Source organism: Panthera tigris, chromosome A2 (genome assembly GCF_018350195.1).
Source record: "Panthera tigris isolate Pti1 chromosome A2, P.tigris_Pti1_mat1.1, whole genome shotgun sequence".
Taxonomy (NCBI): Eukaryota; Metazoa; Chordata; class Mammalia; order Carnivora; family Felidae; genus Panthera; species Panthera tigris.
Window position 1 is genome coordinate 62,437,241 of NC_056661.1, and position 22,146 is coordinate 62,459,386.

Sequence of the window (22,146 nt, forward strand, 5' to 3'; positions counted from 1 at the left end):
CTGCACGGCCCCTCCTGCAGCACGAGAAACCGCAACAGCCCAGCAAAAACCACCGCTGTGTGAGCCAGGTGAGGGCTGGCACCTGCCTCCTAAGCCGAGCCTGGCGCTGCCCCGGAGGCCTGCAGCACATGGCCACCGCAAGGCGGGGATGCGGCACCTGAGACGCCGAGGAGCCACGCTGGCTGTTGGGGCCCTCCCTGGACCGAGGCCGCCATGTACTTCCAGGAACCCTGGCCCTGCGAGGAGTACCCGCCTGCTGGGACTCCAGCGGGTGCTGGCGAGAGCCACAGCTGCACCCGGAGAGAGTCAAGGTCCGATCCCGCACTGGCGTGAGTCCGCTCCCCTGGAGGGACATGGAAGGCAATGACCGGGACGGAAACACCCAACGGCACCCTGCCTGGAGCGCCAGTAATCACCCACCACCGTGCCCAACGCAGGCGCCCTCGACATCTCCCAGCAGGCTCCGGGGACTCGAGTCCCTTGGGTGTCCATCCAGGCACCTCCACCCCTCACTAGCAGATGGAACGGTCTGGAACTGATCAAACCAGTTCTCCCTGGCCAGATGGCAAAGGAACAATGGTCAAAAACAAACAAACCGAAAGACCTTTACTGCCCTCCCGCATTCGCTGAACAGCAAAAAAGGCTCTTGCCCTCCCTATGTCTTTTCCACGTGCCACAGCCTGTGCCCAGACGTTCCACGCACTATTCCCCCTGCTCCTCACGGTGACCCGTGAGGGAGGGGACAGCGTCCCATGTGCAGAGAGAGGTGGAGTCCCGTGCAAGGTGGTGCGGCTCTCCAGGTGGTCCGGTGCTTGCAATCACCAACGCATTCTGTGCCCGTGTGTGCCTGTGCGCACACGTGGTCGGTGTGCCCACGCTCGTCCGCAAAAACACTTCAAACAGAGGCCCAGCTCAGCCTGGGAGAGCCTGACCACCTCTCCCATCACGAGACCTCGGCTACCTGGAGAACCAGCGGTGCCTCCACTGGTTGGGGGCCAGCCAACCGGGCTCCCCGGGGGCCGTCCAGGCGGGAAGCAGACAGACTGGATGGCCAGGGTCATTCTTTCCTATCCTGGTGGGAGCGTCAGCCGGGCCGCCGTGGCTCAGGCCATGCCCCCAGCCACCGTCCGCACCCCACATGATTTCCCATGACACGCATCCCCTGCAGATTCCTGCCGCCCTCCCGCAGCCCGCACCCCACGTGACTTCCCACGACGCACGCGACCCCCATGGATTCCTGCTGCCCTCCTTGCTGACAAGGTGTGCACCTTCTATCCTGGTTTCCTTTCCGCACAGACGCCCTTTGACACAGGTGCCACGGCACCGTGACCCACACAGATGCCCTGTGACACGAGTGCCACAGCACCGTGACCCAGATGCCCTGTGACACGAGTGCCACAGCACCGTGACCCAGACACCCTGTGACACGAGTGCCACAGCACCGTGACACACACAGATGCCTGGCCACATGGGCACCATGACACACACACATCCTATGACACTGGTGTCACAGCACCATGACCCATACAAACGTTCTGTGACACGGACACATTGTGGACTGAAGTATCTTCTGTCACAGACCAGGAAACCCAGGCTGAGCACAGGAACCCCTGACGTCTGGAGATCTGAAAGGCAGATGTTACAAGGGCGAGCCTGGAAAGCGTGCAAATGGCCTGAGGCCAGGGGTCTGTGCAGAGGCTCTGTGAGTAGAGCAGGTCCTGTCTGAGGTCCACAAGGGGCCTGACAGCCCCAAAGAACGCCCCACATGAACAAAGAGACAGTCCTGTGTGACAAGCCCAGGACCCCAGGAGACACCGAGGACCCACCTGTTCCACGTGCACCTGTGGTGAGTCACCCCCGGAAATGGAAAGAAACAGGGTAAGCGGACGGGCTCCCGGGAAAACTCCACGGAACGTCAGCCCGGGCACGGCCCCCGAGGCTGAGCCCATCAGACCCCGCTCACGGCCACAAAGCTGCAGCATCAAAGACGAGACCCGTAGTTAAGAAAGTCCAGATTTTTCCTCACTTTTACAAGGTCCAGCTCCTTTTAGAGAACGTCATAAAAAGCATGGAGCCTCCCCTCCGGAGCAGCACCCCCTGCTCCCACAGAATCTCCTCTGCAATTTCAAACACGCAGCGGACTCCCAGGCTAGGAACTCAGGAGCCAGAGGGGGGCCCTCCCCACTGTGCAGCGTGGGGATCGGGGCCACAACGAGGAGGTGGGGGCCCTGCCTAGTGGTCTTCAGGCCGCCACCACGCCGACGGCCACACCTCGCGCTCATATGCCCTCCAAAATGAACTACCTTTTCTAGAACTCTTGCCTTGAGTTGCTCTGGGGCCCAACCTCCTTGGAGCAGAGGAGGCAGGAAGAGCTGGGGTGCTCAGAACAGGCCAGCACGGGGCAGGCTCTCCTGCTCCGAGAACACGAACCTCCCTGGGCAGACAGGTGAGAGGATGACACCTGTCGTGCAATCCTGCGAGGCCAGGATCCTGGCACCTGCAAGCAGGAATCGGCCCCTCGTGAGCCGCTGCCCCCCGGGGTCCTGGGACTGCCCCCCACCCCATCCTCAAAGTAGAAATGTGCATAGACCCCAGGGATCTGACTCATTGTCCCTGCGGCCTGGAGTGGGTGGCAGCATGACCTTGGCTCTGGCCGTGAAGACTATTTATAACCCCCTTGCTTATCTTCAGTTCCTCAAGGAACATGACACACGGTCACTGGTTTGTCTGGAACGTCCATCGCTCCAATGCTGACTCATATGCTCGTCTGGGGCAGGGCTCTGTCTCCTGACATCCACGCCCCCCACCCGCACCCCCTCCCCACACACAGCCCCTCGCTGCCCAGATCCGCCCACCCGATGGCCAGCGTCCCTGTGCTGACTGATACCTTCCGGAAACAGGAACACATCTCCGTGACACGTGTGGCCTCAGGTCCACACACACACGTATCAACATTTCACGAGTGTGGGAGGGAATACGTGAACAGATAAACATAAAGCAAAAAGAAAAGGAAGAAAAACGGTCTCTGGAAATATAGGGAGTTACAGACAGTTACAGACAGGCCAACCACAGAGTGGTGACAGCCAGACAAGCCGGCCCACGGACCACGGAGGTGAAGTCTGTGCGTGGAACTGTCCACGTAGCACCTGCACAACCCAGTGCTCCCGTCGATGGGAACTTGAGAGGCAAGGACTCGCGAGGAATTGGGGCTCCTGTCTTTGGAAAATCACTACCTGGAGCACCTGGGTGGCTCAGCCAATTAAGAGTCCGACTTCGGTTCAGGTCATGATCTCATGGTTCGTTAGTTCGAGCCCCCGCGTCGGGCTCTGTGCTGACAGCTCAGAGCCTGGAGCCTGCTTCGGATTCTGTGTCTCCCTCTCTCTCTGCCCCTCCCCTGCTCATGCTCTGTCTCTCTCTCTCTCTCTCTCTCAAAAATAAATAAACATTAAAATAAAAGTCAGGGGCATCTGGGTGGCTCAGTCGGTTGAGCATCCCGCTTTGGCATAGGGCATGATCTCGGGGTTCATGGGTTCGAGCCCCACATCGGGCTCTGTGCTGACAGCTCAGAGCCTGGAGCCTGCTTCGGATTCTGTGTCTCCCTCTCTCTCTCTGCCCCTCCCCTAACTCATGTGCTCGCTCTCTCTCTCTCTCAAAAATAAACATAAAAAAAGAAAAATCACTACCTATATTCCACGCCAGGGAACTTGTTCAGCAATAAAAAGAAATGAAAAGACACAGAGGAATCCCAAAGGCATATCACCCAGAGAATGAAACCAGTGGCACAATTCCAACCTTGGGACATTCTGGTAAAGGCAGACCAGTGGGGACAGAAATGAGATGGGCGGTTGCCCTCGGGGCAGGTGTGGGGTTGGGGTGGGGGGAGTAGAGCACAGAAAACTTTTAGTGAAAATGGTCTGCGTGACGCTATGAAGGTAGATGCGTGTGATCCAGTGGTCCAGATCCACAAAACGCACACCACCAAGATGTAAACCGTGGACTGCGGTTAATAAAATGTATCCATATCTGCTCATCAAGGGTAATAAATATGCCACATTACAGCACAATGGTTAACAAGGAAATCACGAGGGCAGAGGGCTATCCGCCTTTGCTGTAAATCTAAGCCTGTCCTAAAAAATAAAGTCTACTCACTATTTCTCATTGTTCACAGTCTGAAAGCAAGCGTTTGCTGGGTGAGTAAAAGGAAAATGTCTATTCAATCTCAGAAACGGGAGTCTCAGGAGCCTGGGGGGCTCAGTCGGTTAAGCCTTTGACTATTAGTTTCAGCTCAGGTCATGATCTCACGGTTCGTGAGTTCAAGCCCCGCATCAGGCTCTGTGCTGACAGCTCAGAGCCTGGAGCCCGCATCGGATTCTGTGTTTCCCCCTCTCTCTCTGCCCCTCCCCTACTTGTGCATGCTTGCTCGCTCTCTCTCTCTCTCTCTCTCAAAAATAAACATTTTAAAAAAAAGTGACTCTTAAAAACAGCAGCTACCAAGTATTCTGTCCAGAAGCCGCTGCTCCCCACAAGTCCCCCAGGCCACAGGGGTGCGGGGACATTGCCCACCTGGCCCCAGCATGTCCCCCCAGGGAATGAGTGCAGGATCCGGACAGGCCTAATGCTCACAGCAGCCCCATCCATGGCTGACGACTCTGGAGAGCTCTGCCATTCTCCACGGGGGCAGGTCAGACACGTCGGAGAGGAGGCCTCTCCTCTCCCATCACAAAGCGCACAAACCATAGTCTTCGCTGGAGAGTGAGCAGGGGTGGGGAGGGGCGAGCGGGCTCCCCAGCTCAGAACAAGACAAGCAACGATGCTCAACCTTTGCACGTCTCCAGTCTACACTCATGCCCGGAAAAGAGCCTCTGGGCCAGAGAAGCGATTACAACCCGCCGCAACCGAGGTCTGTTCCCGCTGCAGCCGCACCGTTACAAACGTTACAAAACGCAAACACAAAACATCTGAGAGCTACAATGCGTTTGCAAATAAAATTGCACAAGAAGCACCAGGTCACAGAAGAGGTGTGGCCTGGGAAAGCCACCTGCCGGTAAAGAGAAAACAGTAATATTTACGTAAAGAACCGCAAGCACCTAACTTGGCAAAGACCGCTGTTGAGTGGCCGCAGTGGGCACGTGTTCCCCCGGCGTGGCTCAAGCCGATCATCACAGGGTGGGAGGGAGCTACGTAAGAACAGACTGCACGTTCAGGCTGCGTCCCCTCCCTTGGAACAAGACGGAGGAGGGCAGCGAACCGTGGCCCGGCACAACCGTGGTAGGAGGGCCCGGGGGCACGCCTGGTCCCCTGTGGGCCACGCTGCCTGGCACTGGGATGGAAGCAGCCACGAAAGAGGCGCCCCCCCCTTGCGTATCCTAGACACTCGGGTGCTCCCTCCAGCTCTTCGGCCCGACCAGAGAGGCACCGGGCTCTCCACCAGCCACGCACCTGCTGCTCTGACCTGGGGCCCGCCTGCCTGCCCCTGGGGACGGAGACATCAGGCTGCCACGCCACGGGCGGCTGTCCGGGGGTCAGGTCGGGTCAGCCACGGCACAGCTCGCTCACCTGCTTTGTGTCCCCAACTGACTGCGACCTCAGATCACACGCCCCACAGCGCCCCCTGCTATTTTCATTCCACAAAAGAAAATACGGTGGTGGGGACCGCTGCCGGGTGGGCCTGGCCCTCCTCGTCACCAAGGAGCTGATGCTTCTCAGTACTCAGGCCCTGCAGGAGCCGGTCTTGCCTCGCGGTCAGAGCTCAAAACCTGGCAGCACCTGCCACAGGCTGGGGGACCGACATGGCTGTGTTCCTGGGAGCGGTCCTCCAGCAGGACGCCCACAGATCCCGGGGCGCACAGCCGGTGCGTTACAGGGAGGCCAAGGCGGCACCCTGGGAGTCTGGGGAAGCCCCTTCCTGCTCTGGAGGGGGGCCCAAGCGAGCAGAGGGAGGAGAACAGGGCCCAGCTGTTGCCACCAGGGAGCACCCACGGGGATACCCATGGCTCCGCGAAGGTGCACGTTCACGTCCAGCAGGGCCAAGCGCCGTGTCGGCAGGTTCCACTCACTGGCCCTCGATGCAACCCAGGCAGCCAGTGGGCATCCCGTCAACGCGTGAAGCGTCAGTCCCAGAGACGCCGGGCAATGTGGGCAGGTGCCGCCAGGTCCCAACTCCACGTCCCCGGCTGCACTTTCTCACCACAAGCACCCGGAGCGTGGGCGAGGGGAGGAGCCCACGGGGGACAGGGCAGGACAGCCATACCAGCACCCCCACCAGTGACTAAGAGAGCCCCAGAGAGGTGGCGGGAGGCCCACTTCAAACCACCTTATGGCCGTGTCATAGCTGTATTTGGGGCCCCGTCACGGTAACCAAGGACGACCACAAACAAACAGGACTGTGCCCGGCCACACCTGGCCACACCGCAAGATGGTATCTAAACCTGTCCCCAAGCCAGCAGGTGGACAGGTGACCAGAACAGAGGCAGGATGGGAGGGGCAGGGCTCACACCCGGCAGCCACTGTGCCCTAGGAATGGGAGTGTGGGTGTGAGCGTTGGTGTGTGTACGTGACGGAAGGTGTGTGCACGTGTGTCTGTGCACGTGTGTCTGTGCACGTGTGTCTGTGCACGCTCACACACAACCCAGGCCTGGGGAACCAGGGTCCTCCGGCCAACGCCACAGGGCTGACCCAGGCTAGGACAGTCAGGCCTCTTCTCCGCGGGGAGGGAGACTGTCCAGTAACGGCTGGCCTGACCCCTCTGTTTACTTCTGGAAATGAAGGTCCTGGGAAAGAAATTACAGTTCGTCTCTCCCGGCGCCTTCCAGAGATGGTTTCCTTTCCATCGGCTCAACAAAACAATGAACTCAGCTTTTGGTGTCCTCAGTTCTTACGAAATTTTGCTTTGCACGAAGCCACATAAAACAGGACACTTCCCACTGGTCTCTCTAGAAATGTATCCGAGGGCGCAGAGGAAAGTTAAAGTAGAGCTGACCTTCTCGGAATCCTGGACAATCCCAGTCGTGCTGGGCCACGTGAGCCAGCCCCCCAGAAGCCCACAGAAGCCCACAGAAGTTCACAGAAGCCCAGAGAAGCCCGCAGAACCCCAGAGAAGCCCGCAGAAGCCCACAGAAGTCCACAGAAGCCCGCAGAAGCCCACAGAAGCCGGAAGAAGCTGGCAGCTAGGTCTTCTCTCCGGCCATTCTTCCTACCTGCTCTCCAGGTAATTCTGCCCACAGCTAAATTCTCCCCAGTCTGGCCTCAAGCCAGCACGCAAGAATTCTCATGCCCAGGTTCCAGAAGGGGGCATCACCTCGCTAGTACCAAGTTATTAAGATGCATTAAATCGGGGCGCCTGGGGAGCTCAGTCCGCTGCGCATCCAGCTCGATTTTGGCTCAGGTCACGATCCCAGGGTTCCTGAGCTTGAGCCCCATATTGGGCTCTGCGCTAACAGCCTGGAGCCTGCTTGGGATTCTCTCTCTCCCCCTCTGCCCGCCCCGCCCTCTCTCTCAAAAAAAAAAAACAAAAAACAAAAAACACCAAGATGCATTAAATCAATGCACCCACGTGCCCAAAATAAACGCACCCACCACCAACAGACGTCAAGCAGGACAACAGGGAGAGAAAACCAGGTTGGCCACCGACTCACCTGGCAGGTGGCTTAAGAGGCCCTCACGCACAACTTGCCTCATTAACTAAAATCACTTCAGGGCAAACATGTGGATTCCAACAGAAGCTGTGCAGAACCAAGTTTACCTTTGTTCTTTACAAAGGCGATTCTTTACGAAGGAAATGCTGTGTACTGAGATCACGCTGCAGCCCCTTCCTCCCGAAATGCTAATCCCACAGACCCCCTCCCTGCTCCCTCATGCCCTGAGCCAGCCTGGACAGACGGATGCCCCAGTGCAGGGCCTGCCACCGGCCCCACGAGTGCACAGAATCTCGAAGTCCCCAAATCTCTGCACAGAACAGCAGCCCAGAGGGAGGAGGGCAGGAATTTCCTCCAGAATCTTCAATATTCTCTTCATCTTTTATTATTTTACAGCCTAAACCTCTTAGGCTGTCATGTTATGACCGATAAAACACCAGGTGTTTTTATCCCCCCATGACATAGAATGGAGAAAAGATAAAAGTTCAATTGTGTTCACTCGTGTTGGTTATAAACAGGGGGCAGAGTGATGACAAGAGGGAGGCCCCTCTCCCCGTGACAGTTGGCTGGGCGGTCAGAGAAAAGTCCCGCAGACCCCGCACCTGAATCAGACGTCTATTCCCTCCCATCCCTGAGGGTGCGAGTCTGCAATCCACGCATGGCAGGGCCAGATCCCCCCTCCCCTTGGTGCCCTCCCCTTGGTGCCCACGGCCACCTGCTCCCCGTGTCCACACAGTGGTCCTTCCGTGTGTGTGTGGGTCCTGATCCCCTCTTCTTATAAGACCGCTGGTCCTACGGGATCACTCCAGCCATGTCACTGAACCTCGATCACCTCTCTCGAGGCCCCGTCTCCAGATACAGTCACATTCCAAGAGTCTGGGTCAGGGCTTCAACTTGTGGATTTGGGGGCGGGGGCACATTGAGCCCACAGCGCCCCCTTCAAAGGTCTGACAGGGCTGGCGGAGAACCACGGTCAACACAGGACCTGCCCACAAGCCCAGCGGGAACAGGGTCCTCCAGGCAGGGCCCCGGCGGCTGCCATGTGGGCAGGTAACTGGGCTCCTTGCCCGGGTTTGCCTGGAAATGCTCCTCCGGGTGGGGCGGGAGGCCACAGAGTCCTCTGAACAAGGACAACGACGATGCAAAGGGATGGGCACACAGAGCACAGAACGGAATTAAAACAATACAATACTGCCCGGCATTCATCTGATTACAAACATTTGCTGGAGACCAGAAATCTCAGGGGAGTCTATTGTGGGAACAATGTCCCAGTCATGCCTCTCAAGGGGGCGTGGAAGAGCCCCCATGAGCCCACTGTGGGACGCTTGCTCAGTGACCAGCTCGCACTCCTGCCCTGGGTCTGCGTGACCAGATCAGGCCAAGTGGGGAGGCCTGGCACCTCCCTAATGGTCTCACTTTCCAGGAGAGGCAGCTGGGGGCCTCAGAGGCAAAGTGTCGTGTGCAGGACCCCAAGCACCTGAACAAGGCCAGAATCGAGCCCTACAGACTCCCTGGCCTGGGCCCCTATCAGATTCCTGACTCCAAAGTTTTTGCAAAGAGAGAGAGAAAAAAAAAAAAGACATCATCAGTAGCTTAATAAGATGACAATGGCTTGCTAAAGAACCAGAAAAAAATCTCATAAATACAATTTAATCGCATAAAGGCAATTATATATTATGTAACTTAAGCAGCTTTAAAAAAAAAAAACGTGTTGGGGCGCCTGGGTGGCTCAGTCGGTTGAGCAGCCGACTTCGGCTCAGGTCATGATCTCTCGGTCTGTGAGTTCAAGCCCCGCGTCGGGCTCTGTGCTGACAGCTCAGAGCCTGGAGCCTGTTTCAGATTCTGTGTGACCCTCCCCCATTCATGCTCAGTCTCTCTCTGTCTCAAAAATAAATAAACGTTAAAAAAAAAATTAAAAAAAAAAAAAACGTGTTTACTGTCTGGTCATTTGAAAGACCAAGATGTAACTGCGCCCAACTCCTGGACCCATTTCCTCAAGAAAACTGCAGGTCTCAAATCCAAGCCATTCAGAACCAGTTTCATCCCGACCAGCCTGCAAATGCATCACAAGTGACCGAGAATTGATAATCATAAGAGTATCTGAGTCGGCAGATAACCTACATTTTAATTAACTAGAAGAAACCGACGGCCACCCCTGCAGTAACGCCTGTGCTATGTGCAAAGCTTCCCTGTGAGGAGCCAAGCAGGTTGTGTCTTCGCGGTGGGGGCATCACCGCACTTTGGAGCGCGACTCTGCTGCGCCCCAATCAGGCGGGAACAGGACAGAGGGTGGGCTGGCACCCAGGAGACGCGCAGAACCAGGCAGGTCCGGCGAGCGCCGTCCTTTGCTGTATCCCCACAGGGGGACTGGAGGCAAGCAGCTCTCAACTGTCACCTTTCAAAGCACAAAGCAGCGAGGACCCCACAGGTGATGTTGGACCAAGAAAGACTATGACACCCCGGGTGTCCACCTGCTTCAGGGGCAAAGGCCACGAACCTCAGAGGGGGGCAGAAGAACCTCAGAGGGGGCAGATGGAGGAGGGTCTCCAGCGGTACAGCAGGTGCCTGTGGGGCCAGAGCACTGTCCCCGCCTCCCGTGTGGTCACGCCCACCGGCCCAGGGTCAGGCTGCACATTTAGGACGCAAAGCTTTTCCAACCATGTGCTTCAATTTTAAATTAAAGTTTACCTTTTAAGTATAATATACACACATTTCAAAGGCACTGAGTCCGTTGGATAGGACAGAAAAGTCCCAAGAGGCACAACCCTCTGCCCTCCCGCAAACCCATCTTCGTACGTCCTCTGTCCTCCCCGTGCCCTCTCCTAGTGGCCTGATCAGCTCAGGTGGCCCCTCCTTCCTCAGCCACTGTGGTTTCCTCTACTCCCAGCAAGCCCCTCCTCTCTTTCTTCCTCCACTAAGCCCCTCCCCTCCCCACCAAGCCCCTCCCCCACCCAGCCCCTCCTCTTTCCTCCCTCCACCAAGCCCCTCCCCTCTCCCATTAAGCCCCTCCCCCACGAAGCCCCTCTCCTCTTTCTCCTTCCAGGAAGCCCGGAGCCTCCCTACCAAGCCCCTCCTCCCTCTCTTCCACCAAGCCCTCTTCCCCTCTCCCCCACCAAGCCCCCCACACACACTTCATAGGAACAACTGTATGGTGGGAGGTCTTTGCAGACAGGGAGATGGGGTAAGAGCCCTCCCTGGGCTCGGACACCCGCACCAGACAGATAGGAGATAGCACCGCCGTGTGCAAGGTGCACGGGGCCAGGAGAAAGTGTGCCCTGTGCCAAAACTCCTGAGTACAGAGTGCGCGCTTTTGTTTTTCTTTAAGAGACCAGCCTAAGAAGGACAGGACCCCTCCCCGTGACGTTTTTAACACCTTCCTCTTGCTGCCAGAGAAAGGAAAAGAAGGCACAAACATACTGCAGTCTTTTGAGGAAGGAACGGGTCCGCCCCACAGGGGGTGCTGAAGGGGACTTCCCCAAAAACACTCCTGCAAGGTCCATGAATAGCACAGTGAACTGTTTGGTTTGCACCAACTCCCCTTGATCCAGGGAAGGGCTGCCAACACAAGGAAAAAATGACAAATTCTGACAGCTTGCAACTTCTCCTCAAATCTGAAAAGAAAACATTTAACTCGGGCATCAGGGGGCAGAGGCAGGCTGCCCCCCTGCCCCCGAGTGTCCACAAAGACCTCCCTGGGTTCTCCCATCACAAGCTACACTGGAGTTCACGGTTACAAAGTCCCGCTGCACCCAGAGCCGTCTGCAGCCCCATCCATCTGCCATGGTCTGCCCAAAAACGCCAGACTTAACTCCCTGCTGGCCCTCCGTGTGCACCCCCCATTTCCCTGTGCAGCACAGAACTTTCCAACGGGCCTCCCACGGCTGGGTCAACATGCCCCACACACTTCTTAAGTCAAAAATAAGCCTCTAAAAGGACAAAAAGGCATTAAATAAAGACTCTGGAATCAGAATTGTGATGTCAGAGCCATTGTGAACCATTCAGGCATGCTGTCCTCTCTGCCCCCCGAAAAAGCAGAAGCCTGGGGTGCCCCCCTGCAAGGATCTAGGGGCAGGCCCAGCTGCGTGGGGGCAGAGGGAACCCTGTGGGGTTCACAGCTGCAGGTACAGGGACACAGGGGACCCGCTCTGCACGGCCCATGACGCCAGCGCCTGGCCCACCAAGACTGCCAGCCACGGAAAGAATGGGCCAGGGAAGATGCACAGAGAGAAAAGCAGAGGACGGCAATGGTCTGTGAATTCTAACAGGTGCACTGCAGCCGTGGGGCGGGAGCAAAGGGTCTGGGGGAAGAGGGTCCATGAAGCCACAGGAGCACCAGGCACGGGCAGGCTGGGGAGGGCGCAGGGCAGCAGCACGGTGGTTGGTGGGGGGGACCCCGAGGAGCTGGGGAGAGAGGCTGGCGGCACAATGGGGGCACGGAGTACAGATTCTGAGCAGCTCAAAACATGTATGCTGGTCCATAAAAGGCGGTAGTGTGTCTGGAAAAGTAAATCACAAACAGGGATTAGCTCACAGGCAATGTGAGCGAGGGACAAAGAACTGGCATCTTCTAGAAAGCAGCCAGGGCCACTGTAGACACAGGCGAGTGGCAAGGCGACCGTGGAGAGTCTGGAGAGGTCTGGAGAGGGGACCCCCCCTTGGGCCCCCCTTGTATGGCAGACAGAGGTGATGAGCAGGCCACCAGGAGCATGTGGAAGTCAAACGTGGCAGCATCAGGGGCGTGTGAGCTGATCCACGGCACGTGGGTGGCTTGGAAGGAGCCACAGGGGTACATCCGGCCTGGGGGTCAGCAGGTCATAACCTGCACCTGCACGCCTGAGCGGGGCAGGGCAGGGAGTCAGGAGATGCAGAGAGTAGCTGTCACAGAAGGTAGGTGGGATGGTGCCACCCCAAGAGGGGACAGATGAAGAATTCCACATGCATCTGGCACATGCAGCCGCAGGGCCAGAAGTGGGGGGGGTGGGGCACGGAGCCGGCCAGAGCCAAGGCAGCCCTGACAGGGACGAACGTGGGGGCGGTCCCGGTCTCAGGAACAACGAGCCCGCTCCAATGCCACTGGCCGGACAGAACCACGTTCAGGTTGGGCCCACGCTGCATAAGAGGCACAAACTGAGCCAATTAAATGAGATTTGTCTGCTTGAAGAAGATCCTATTCCCAGGAAGAGAAAACACACCACACTTCAGCGTCGTGTAAACAGTTAAGGAACAAAACGCATATTGATTTGTGCCGTTCATGCACGGGTCAACGTGCCAGGAGACGGCTGAACTAGGACAATGATGACCGTGACCGCAGAGAGTATGGTCTCCAGTTACCGCAGCTGCAGAGAAATACACCTGTTTCTAGGACGCAGGATGCAAATGAGCCCAGTACTCCAGTTCAAGGCGGAGACGCTCCCTCCAGAAGGCCCCCCCAGGCTGCTGAAGCTGGTTCTCGGAACCGCTCGTGAAAGATGCCTGTGTTCCGATTTCGTGATGAAAGGGACCACGGCCAGAGCTATAGCTTCCATGGGGCAGTCAAGCTCAGGCCCGGGGTGTCTCTGTGGGCCCCCCGGTTTTGCGGGCTGCTTCTGATGGCTACACGTGGAAAGTTCTATCTTCCACTTCCGTTCTCCCAGACGGAGAGCAGGCGTGAGGACAGAGTTTCGCAAACCGGTGAATCCGGTCACTGACACTTAGAAAGAAGGAAAGTCTTCGAGGAGCGCTCCTTCTTGGTTTTGTCCACAGTCGAGGGCCACGCGCCCCCAGCAGCCTGTCAAACCATTACTGCTGCCATTCGTCCCGCTCCCCCACGTCCCACAGATGCAGGGAACACAGGACACTGGCTAATCTGTCACGCAGGCCTCCGTTCGAGGGGTCTCTGTAAAGCATAAGACACTCAGGCCAAGTGTGACAAGGCAGGAAGGGTCATGCTCCCAGGAACCTTCCAGAATGTCCACATTTAAACGACTGCGGCTCTGCACCTCCCCTCTCGTGGAGCTGACTTCAGAGGCTGAGCCAAGCCCTTTGAGGAAAACCAGTGACCGAGGCAAGAGCAGGGACCTCACCACACACTAATGCCAGCGATTCCGGGATTCATCAAAAATCCAGTCGTCCCCACAGGCCCAGAGCCCCGCCACCAACAGAGTCCCGGAGACGTGCCCCCAGCCCTGCTGGCACTTCCAAAGGCAGCCTGAGAAACTAGCACTGCCCAGAACTCCAGGCTCACACTGGAGAGGAAGGACCAGAGCAAAGCCCTGGGTTGGGGGGTGGGGGGAGGGGGACAGACATCCCGCAGGCATCATCCCTGGGACAGAAGCAGACACCGCGGGACCAGGCCTGGAGCCTCCCGCTGTTTCGGAGAAGAAGCAGAGGGTGCGGGCTGGGGGTGGTGAGGCCCCAGCTCCACAGCCAATCCAGGAAGAGCGCACGGACGGCAAAAACCTGACACCCCTGACGCAATGGCCAGTGACAGTCCCCGCTTGCGGGTCCGATGAGGGGAGCGCCCGAAGGACCACACCGGGGACACTCGCAAGCAGGGGAACCGGCAGGTGTAAGTTCATGGTTACAACATCTCGCTTACACCAGTGGACACCTGGCAACACCAAGGACAGGCATGACAGTGGTTTCTGAGGACATCTCGGGCTCTGGGCCTTGTGGCAACTCCTGCACCAACCACGGCCATAACACAGGCATCACTAGCACATGAGGCCGGCAGAGGCAGGAGCCGAGGGCTGAGCTGCCGCGGCCCAGCCTGAACCTTCAGGCCCATTACCAAGCTCGGCATCTGGCAGGGGGAGGTGGGGGTGGAGGCTAAAGGCTCCCAGCTTGGCAGCCACGTGACAGCCACAGAAAGCAGGCCCTGCGGCAGCCGGTGACCCCTCACCCCTCCTGAAGGGGGCCTCCACTCATGGAGGTACAGTCCTATACTTTATCTCCAGCAAGGCATGTCCAGAAAGGGGAGCGGCGAGCTGGCCCTGGGCAGCACACCGTGGAAGGGACAAAGGGGTCTGAGCACAGAGGCCTGGCTCCCGAGACAGGTGGCAGGTGGCTCTGCCGAGGCTGGCGGGGGGACCTGCACAAGGTGTCTGCCCCACAGCCCCTGCACGTGTTCAGCTCTGCCATGTCACGGGTCAGTCCCCACGCGGAGGCCTCACTATCCAGAGGTCTGCAGAAAGAGTGTTGATTCAATACTTAACGCTCTGAACTGAGGGCGCCTCTGAGAGCACGTGTGTCTGGTCTGGGCCGACGTGGAAGGGACCACATTGGACCACACACATCTTGGCCATCAAGTGGGAGGGCCTCCTACCCTCCCACTCGCCAAAGCCCAGTGGAACCCCGCCTTCGGCACACTTGGGAGATACCGGGGAACCCCCATCCCCTGCCTTTCTAAAAAGGTTCTTTCTCCTACTTCCTTATGCTCCTGCCAGTGAGTCAACCAGCGGCCAAGGGAAAAACCAACTCATGATGCCCAAGCGATGCACAAGGCTCCAGTGAATGAGCACGGCCTCCCAGGGAGCAAAATATTTGGAATCCCAAACTTTGCAGCCATTATACATAGATTGTGGGACTTCCTGAAAACCTAAATAATCAAGATTACCATAATCAACAGAGAAGAACATAATCCACGCGGACTGGGGGACATATCACTCACCTGTTTGACCCATGAACAAACCGTAGACCCAGAGACTTACTTCAGCGGACAAGAAGCCCCCACGGGGATCACAGCCTGGGTCACTGGCCCCGAGTGCCCCCTGAGCTCAAGGCCTTGCCTGAGGGGCCACACTGCCCAACGGCCAGGAAGACACTGACCTAAGTCCATCCGGCCTTCTAGGTCCCAACTCGTGGTTCGGCTTCCCTGCCTGAGACCTGTGGCCTGTGGCTCAGCTGGGTTTCTGGAAGATGGCTCTCTCCTTGGCGATGACAGTACGGTGGGGTTCACTGAGGAGGTCACAGAGGGAACCCACCGTGCCTGCCTTCCCCAAGTCAGTGAGCAGCTGGACCTTGTTCTAAACCACAGTACCCCCTTGTCGGTCAGGAAAGCCAGCAAGCCCTGGGCACGTTGCACGTGCGCGCGTACACACACACACACACACACACACACACACACATGAGGTAAGCAGGGACCCACGCTGCCTGGGAGAGCCGCATCTCGGCTCCTGGGAGACAGAACTGTCCCCCACCCCTTATCTCCAGGGGCAGCTGGGAGTTTATGGCCCCTCTAGGCGCGGCAGCAACGGCGCTATGGATCTGGAATAAGAAGGGGCTTTGTTATTGCTGGTGGAATGCCCTCCTGCCTTTCAAAGCTGGCTATCGAAAAAACCGAATACGGATACATTTCCCCTACCCTGATCTACTGAGAGAGAACGCTTATCTACCTCTCAGCAAACTGCCAATTACTGCGGCTAGAAATGCCATAATCGGTGATAGCTAAGACTTCTGGTATAGTCTCTGAGCCAAAGAATTCAATCCCATAAGTAGCCGGCTCTGGGCCCCTTCAAGAAACGGTGCCAACAGGAGCAGGGCTCAATTCTTCTCTGTCAGGCAGGCGTGGCCGGGCCTGTGATACTGTCACAGATGGAGGTGCACAGTGGCACACACACAACACACACTCGCATGCATGCATCTGCATGTACACATGCACACACATCCAAGCACACACACAGGATGACAGGACAGCCAGCACTGCTGTTCGGATGCACATCATCTGACAGCTCTGAGAGGTGGGGGAACCAGGGGTTCGAAGAGGACAGTGCTGCCGGCCCCCAGGCCGGGTGACCCTCTCCATTCCCAGTGCGCTCCAAATCCCCCATACAAAAAGTTTAAAAAGAAAACTCATTTAATCTCTTCCTTGAAAAAAAACACAGGGCCGGACTAGCCTTCCATGTGTGTGTGCATGTGAGGGTACATGTGTCTGTGTGTGAAGAGTATGACTGTGACCTGTGTGAATTGTGTGTGTGTATGTGTGTGTGTGTATATTCCTGCATGGGTGTGAGGTGTGTGTGCATGTATGCGTGTGCGTTCCTGTATGGGTGTGACCTGTGTGTGTGTGCATGTGCGTGCATGTGTGTGTGCGTGTGTGCCTGTATGGCAGTGACCGTGTGCGTGTGCGCATGTGTGTGCATGTATGTTTCTGTATGGGTGTGACCATGTGCATGTGTGTGTGTACATTCTTGTACAGGTGTGACGTGTGTGTGCGCGCATGTGTGTGCATGTGTGTTCCTGTATGGCTGTGACTGTGCGTGTGTGCGCATGTATGTGCACATGGCGTTCCTGTATGGCTGTGACCATGTGCGTGCATGTGTGTTCCTGTATGGCTGTGACCGTGTGCGTGTGCGTGCATGTGTGTGCGTGTGTGTTCCTGTATGGCTGTGACTGTGTGCGTGTATGCACATGTGTGTGCACATGGCGTTCCTGTATGGCTGTGACCATGTGTGTGCATGTGTGTTCCTGTATGGCTGTGACCGTGTGCGTGCATGTGTGTGCGTGTGTGTTCCTGTATGGCTGTGACTGTGTGCGTGTGTGCACATGTGTGTGCACATGGCGTTCCTGTATGGCTGTAACCATGTGCGTGCACGTGTGTGCGTGCGTTCCTGTATGGCTGTGACCGTGTGCATGTGTGCGCATGTGTGTGCGTGTGGCGGGCAGGGTGAAGGGACTCGGCATCCCTGGCCCCCCCACATAGAACTTCACGAGAAGCCAGCTCAAGCGTGAGCCCGCCCCCAGCACCCAGCCCTGCCCGGAGCCGGCGCCAGTCGGAAATTCCCAGCAACAGCTGCCCAGGAGGAGCCCAGCAGCCACAGAATCCCAAGGCTCTCCAAAAACCCATCTCCCCTGGGACCTCCAGCCACGGGGCCTGCGGGACCTTGGGGGGTGGCTCCCACCGAGGCAGGGCGGGCCAGCCAGAGTGGGGGTGCCACATGCTCAGGCCCCACTGCGGACCGCCAGCATGCCTGCAAAACTTGGAGGTGCAGACACCGCGACCCAGGCAGAAAACCAAGCCTCAGTCCAAGGGTTCCCATGATGGCCCACCGCCACCTCCAGGCCTCCTCACTGCCCCACAGAGGTCCTAACCCCACCCCAGCACCCCAGACTTCCAGTGCTTCTAGGGGTGCTCGGCAACTCAGCCCTCCAAGGAACTCAAACCCCAGCCCAACTCTCCCCGATTCAGGGCCCCCAACTCCCGTGACAGCCTGAGAACCCCAACCGATCTAAGAACAACTAACCCTAATGAGCCCCCCAAACCCCCCTACCAGGCCTGTGCCCTAAACCCTATTCCCACCCCCACAGAGCCCCGAAAAGCGGCATGATGTAATCATGAGAAAGAAGGGGGAGGCCTGTGCCGAGGCCAGGGCCAATTACTTGATTCTCATCTGAAACCAAATTCTTGAGTTTTACTTTCTATAATTAGGAACACAGAGCCCGAGGCTCTAAGGCTTCCTCGGAGACGAAAAGTATACGTGCTATCGAAGCATCTAGCAGCCCTTTCCCGAGGGTTTCACGCCTGTGGCCACAGGCCAAGGCGTCCGCCTTCTGCACCCGCCTACCGTGGGGCAAAGGCCAAGGCGGGGCCACGGTCCCCGGGGAAGGAGCTCAACGGGTGCTTACCTTGGCTTCACATTTCTTGTGGCAGGGATACTTGCAGGCTGCAAGACAAAGAGAAAGAAGGTGTGTAAGTGGAGCGGGTTCTGCAGCATCAGGTCTGGCACCCACGAACCCTCTGGACCCTTGGGGATCGGAGCTGCAGGGGGGGGGGGGGTCCGCCCCCACCCAGTGGCTCCAAGCTTCGTCCCAGAGCCCAGTGCCCATGGTGTGCAGGCACCCAGCTGTGGGCGGCGCTCCCGGGATCCCGGGAGGAGACCCGTGGTGGATCTGAGTTGTACGAAGCCTCCTCGGTGCCCGGGGGGATGCCAGCTTCTCCCTGTGGATGGGTGGACGGGAAACTAGAAAATCCACAACCTCCCCCCCACCCCCCACCCCCACCACCCCCCCCCCTCCCGCCAGAGCCAGACCTGGCGCCTGTCACTTAGTGAGAAAGCTGCCAGCGGAGCGCCACACTCCCCACGCTTCCGGACGGCCTGGGAACGCACTGTCAGAATCAATCCACATCTGAATTCCTGCAAGGGAATCCTTCAGCTGGGGCCATTGTGTGAGCAGCGGAGAGACTGTGTCAGTCCGGGGGGCCCCCGACGGTGCAGACTTAGAGCCGGAACCAATGGGGATTTCGCAGGCCCGCCCTCCGGAGGCTGTGGCCAGGCTGATGGCAGGAGAGCACCAGCGGCCCCCACGAGCCTCGGGCACGCGGCCAGTGCCGATGCCAGGCAGAAACCGCGCGACAGGGAACCCCATCGTGGGGTCCAGGGGGCAGCTGTGAGATGGGGGGCAAGGACCTAATCGACCGCACTGCCCGGAGCCGGGCCAGTGACCTCTCTGGGCCTCCATTTCCTCTCCCAGGGTGACGGCAATGCCCAGGGGACCCATTCAAGAGACCACTTTCAGACTACAAACACAATGTCAAGGTACGCAAGTGTGCGGGGTCCTGAGCGAATAAGGCCTCGGGGGTCAGGAGGCAGGCCCCAAACCCGGCTAGCATGTGGAAGCCCAGACTGTTCCCCCAACACACACACACACACACACACACACACACACACACACACACACCGTCCCTCTCTGCTCCAGGAGCTGGACTCAGAAACGCTAAACTGATGCAGGTCCCTGCAGGACTGACTGAGGATACCTCAAAGTAAGGCGGCCGCTGGCGGATGGTTACTGGATCTCCAGGACCAATGGCCAGTGTAGTTATCTTTGCGGGATCTCTTTTCTGAATGGTTTCTCTCTGCCTCTGAGGTTTGTGAGATTATCCGCAAAGACAAATATTTACTCTCTGTGTCCTAATGGGTGCACACAGCCAACAGGCCATGAGGGATTTCCTCATCAGAATGGGCTCGCCTCCAGAAGGGGCTTCAAGATGAGAAACGCGGAGGGAAACACGGCCAGGGGCTGGAGGGCAGCGGGGGTCCCGAGGCAGAAGACGTCCGGCAGAGGCCCGTGGCCCTTTCGTAAGTGAGAAGTAGCAGAAATGCACGGAGGAACCGCCCTGGCGGGGCGGGTGGCTTGCAGCCTGGGACTGGGACGGGAATCTCGTGGTGGTCAGACTTCCAGGATGGCCCGAGGGACCCGTGTGCCCCTGCAAAGAGCCTCATGTGGGGGAACTGAGGCCTCGCCAGCCACCGAGGGAGCCAGCTCGGAAGGCCTGGTTAGAGCCACAGGCCTCCCAAACCCCTGTCCCACAGACGCGGGGAGAAATGAGACACGCTGTCGCCACGGGTCGGCACGAACTTCTGGAGGAATCCACCACGCCGTGGCAGATAATTACGACCACGGGCCAACTCAACCCGGAAAGGGCTCTGGTCAGCGGCAGGGTGACGGTAGTGTGACACATTCATGGTGAACAGCCAGCCGACTCAGCCAGAAGAGAGCCAAAGGCAAAGCCGCGACATTCACAAAGGTCAACTTTACAGCAACGTGGTACAAACCACGCAAGCGCTAAGGTGGAGACCCAAGAGGTGGGCCGTTGTTTCTAGAGCAGACGCTGGCGACCCCCATAGTTTTATGGACGGCCCCTCGGGTTGTCCTCAGAGTAGCGATTTGGTGGTCAACCTGAGGCCCCACATCCCCCCCATCCCAGCACTTCACGGACACCTCCACCTGCCACCTTGGCCCCGTGCCGCTGTCTCTGCCTAGAGCTCCCCACACACCCTTCCGTGTCCCACTGACTCGTTTCTTTCTCCAAGACTGAAAGCGGCAGCCGCCTTCTCCACCTGGAAGCCCTCCATCACTCCTCCTAGGCCGGGCTAAGTGCGTCAGTGTGTTCCAGAAGCCCAAGCCTGCCTTCCTCTCCCACTCCCCACTGCTCAGCACTTCACAGTGATCTCTGCCCCCGTCTGCCTCCTCCGGACCGAGCTCACCCAGGACGGTGTCCTAGGTTGTACACCACCAACCTCCCACAAGAGCATCATGAACACAAGCAAGGGCGGCTCGTGCCGACCGAACGACCACCGCACACAAGGTCGCCGCAGTAACACCTTCCACGGCACAGGCTTGCTGGACTTTCACACGTTTCCTCTGACCGCCAGCCTCGCCCTAACCTCATACCCTTCTCAGAAGCCAACACGGCCACTCACGCCCTGCTGCTGTTTGCTTCCGGCTTTCCTGCTGTATAATCGACAAAATTGTATATATTTAAAGGGTACATACAGCTTGAATACTTGACACAGGTCTACATTGTGAGGCATTTGCCACAATCACGTTAATTATCACGTCCATCGCATGACGTGTGTGTGAACGCTTAAGATCTAGTCTCACAGCAGGGAGCCTGGGAGGCTCAGTCGGTTAACTGTCAGACTTCGGCTCAGGTCATGATCTGACAGCTCACGGGTTCGAGCCCTGTGTCGGGCTCTGTGCCGACAGCTCGGAGCCTGGAGCCTGCTTAGGATGCTGTGTCTCCCTCTCTCTCCCTCAAAACTAAATAAATGTGAAAAAAGAAGAGAGAGAGACAGAGAGCGAGTGGAGATCAATGCCACGGGTCGAGTGGGGGCTGCACTCAGCGCAGCCCTGCTGGAAGAAGGTCGAGGGTCCGCGTGGGGCCTGTGCCTCCCTCGGGCTCTGAGGCCTGGAGGACAGACAGGCATCCAGTCCGCCGCCGCGTCCCTTCACCCCCAGGGTCTGTGCGCCGCACGCTGGGCTCCCCGTGCAGATACGGGGTCTGCAAAGCGCAGGTGCGAATCCCGGCCCCGCTGCCCAGGGCACCAAGCTGTCCCGGAAGGGCTACCCCCTCCAGAGCCTCGGGCCCCAGGCCGGGCAGCACCCTGCACATGGCACCCCGCACATCCCTCCCGAGCGAGAGACGGCCCTCGACGCTCAGCCTCAGGTTCACCAGCCTCCCCCTGTCGCCGGGAACTGGCCGGGCGGACAGGCCGGACGGGACCGGGGGCCCCAGCACGAGGACGCCTGACCCGACACACGCACTGCTCGGCCACGCTGCTCTCTCAGTTGACTCGATGGTCCCATCTGCCGCCGCGTGCCAGGGTCGTAACACAGCATCAGGCACAAAGCAGGCACTGACGGCGAATACCAGCGATCGGCCACCTACCCCAAGCTTCCCCCATGATCGCTTAGCATACTGTGGACTGGGATGGCTTCATAGACGGGACTCCCCGCTCTGTGAGCCCCTCACACACAGGACTCCCAACTCAGACTGTGTTCCTCTCACACACAGGACTCCCCCCACAATCTGTGTTGCCCCCCCCCACAGGACTCCCCCCTCAGGCTGTGTTTCCCCCCCACACACACACACACACACAGGACTCCCCTCTCAGACTATGAGCCCCACACACACAGGGCACCCCTCACAAACAAGACTTCCCCTCAAACTGTGAGCCCCACACACACGGAACTCCCCCTCAGACCGTGTTCCCCCCACATATAGGACTCCCCCCTCAGACTGTGTTCCCCCCAC

The 22,146-nt window shown here is 58.2% G+C and overlaps 1 protein-coding gene across 1 annotated transcript in view; it reads right to left on the bottom strand.

The window, feature by feature from the left end:
• Positions 1-22,146, bottom strand: part of TNS3 (tensin 3) — a 215,631-nt gene that overhangs the window by 144,778 nt on the left and 48,707 nt on the right. The window contains exon 4 of the mRNA XM_042977197.1: positions 18,237-18,274. Coding sequence (XP_042833131.1) covers positions 18,237-18,274 — 38 coding nt within the window. The remainder of the gene's footprint in view (positions 1-18,236; positions 18,275-22,146) is intronic.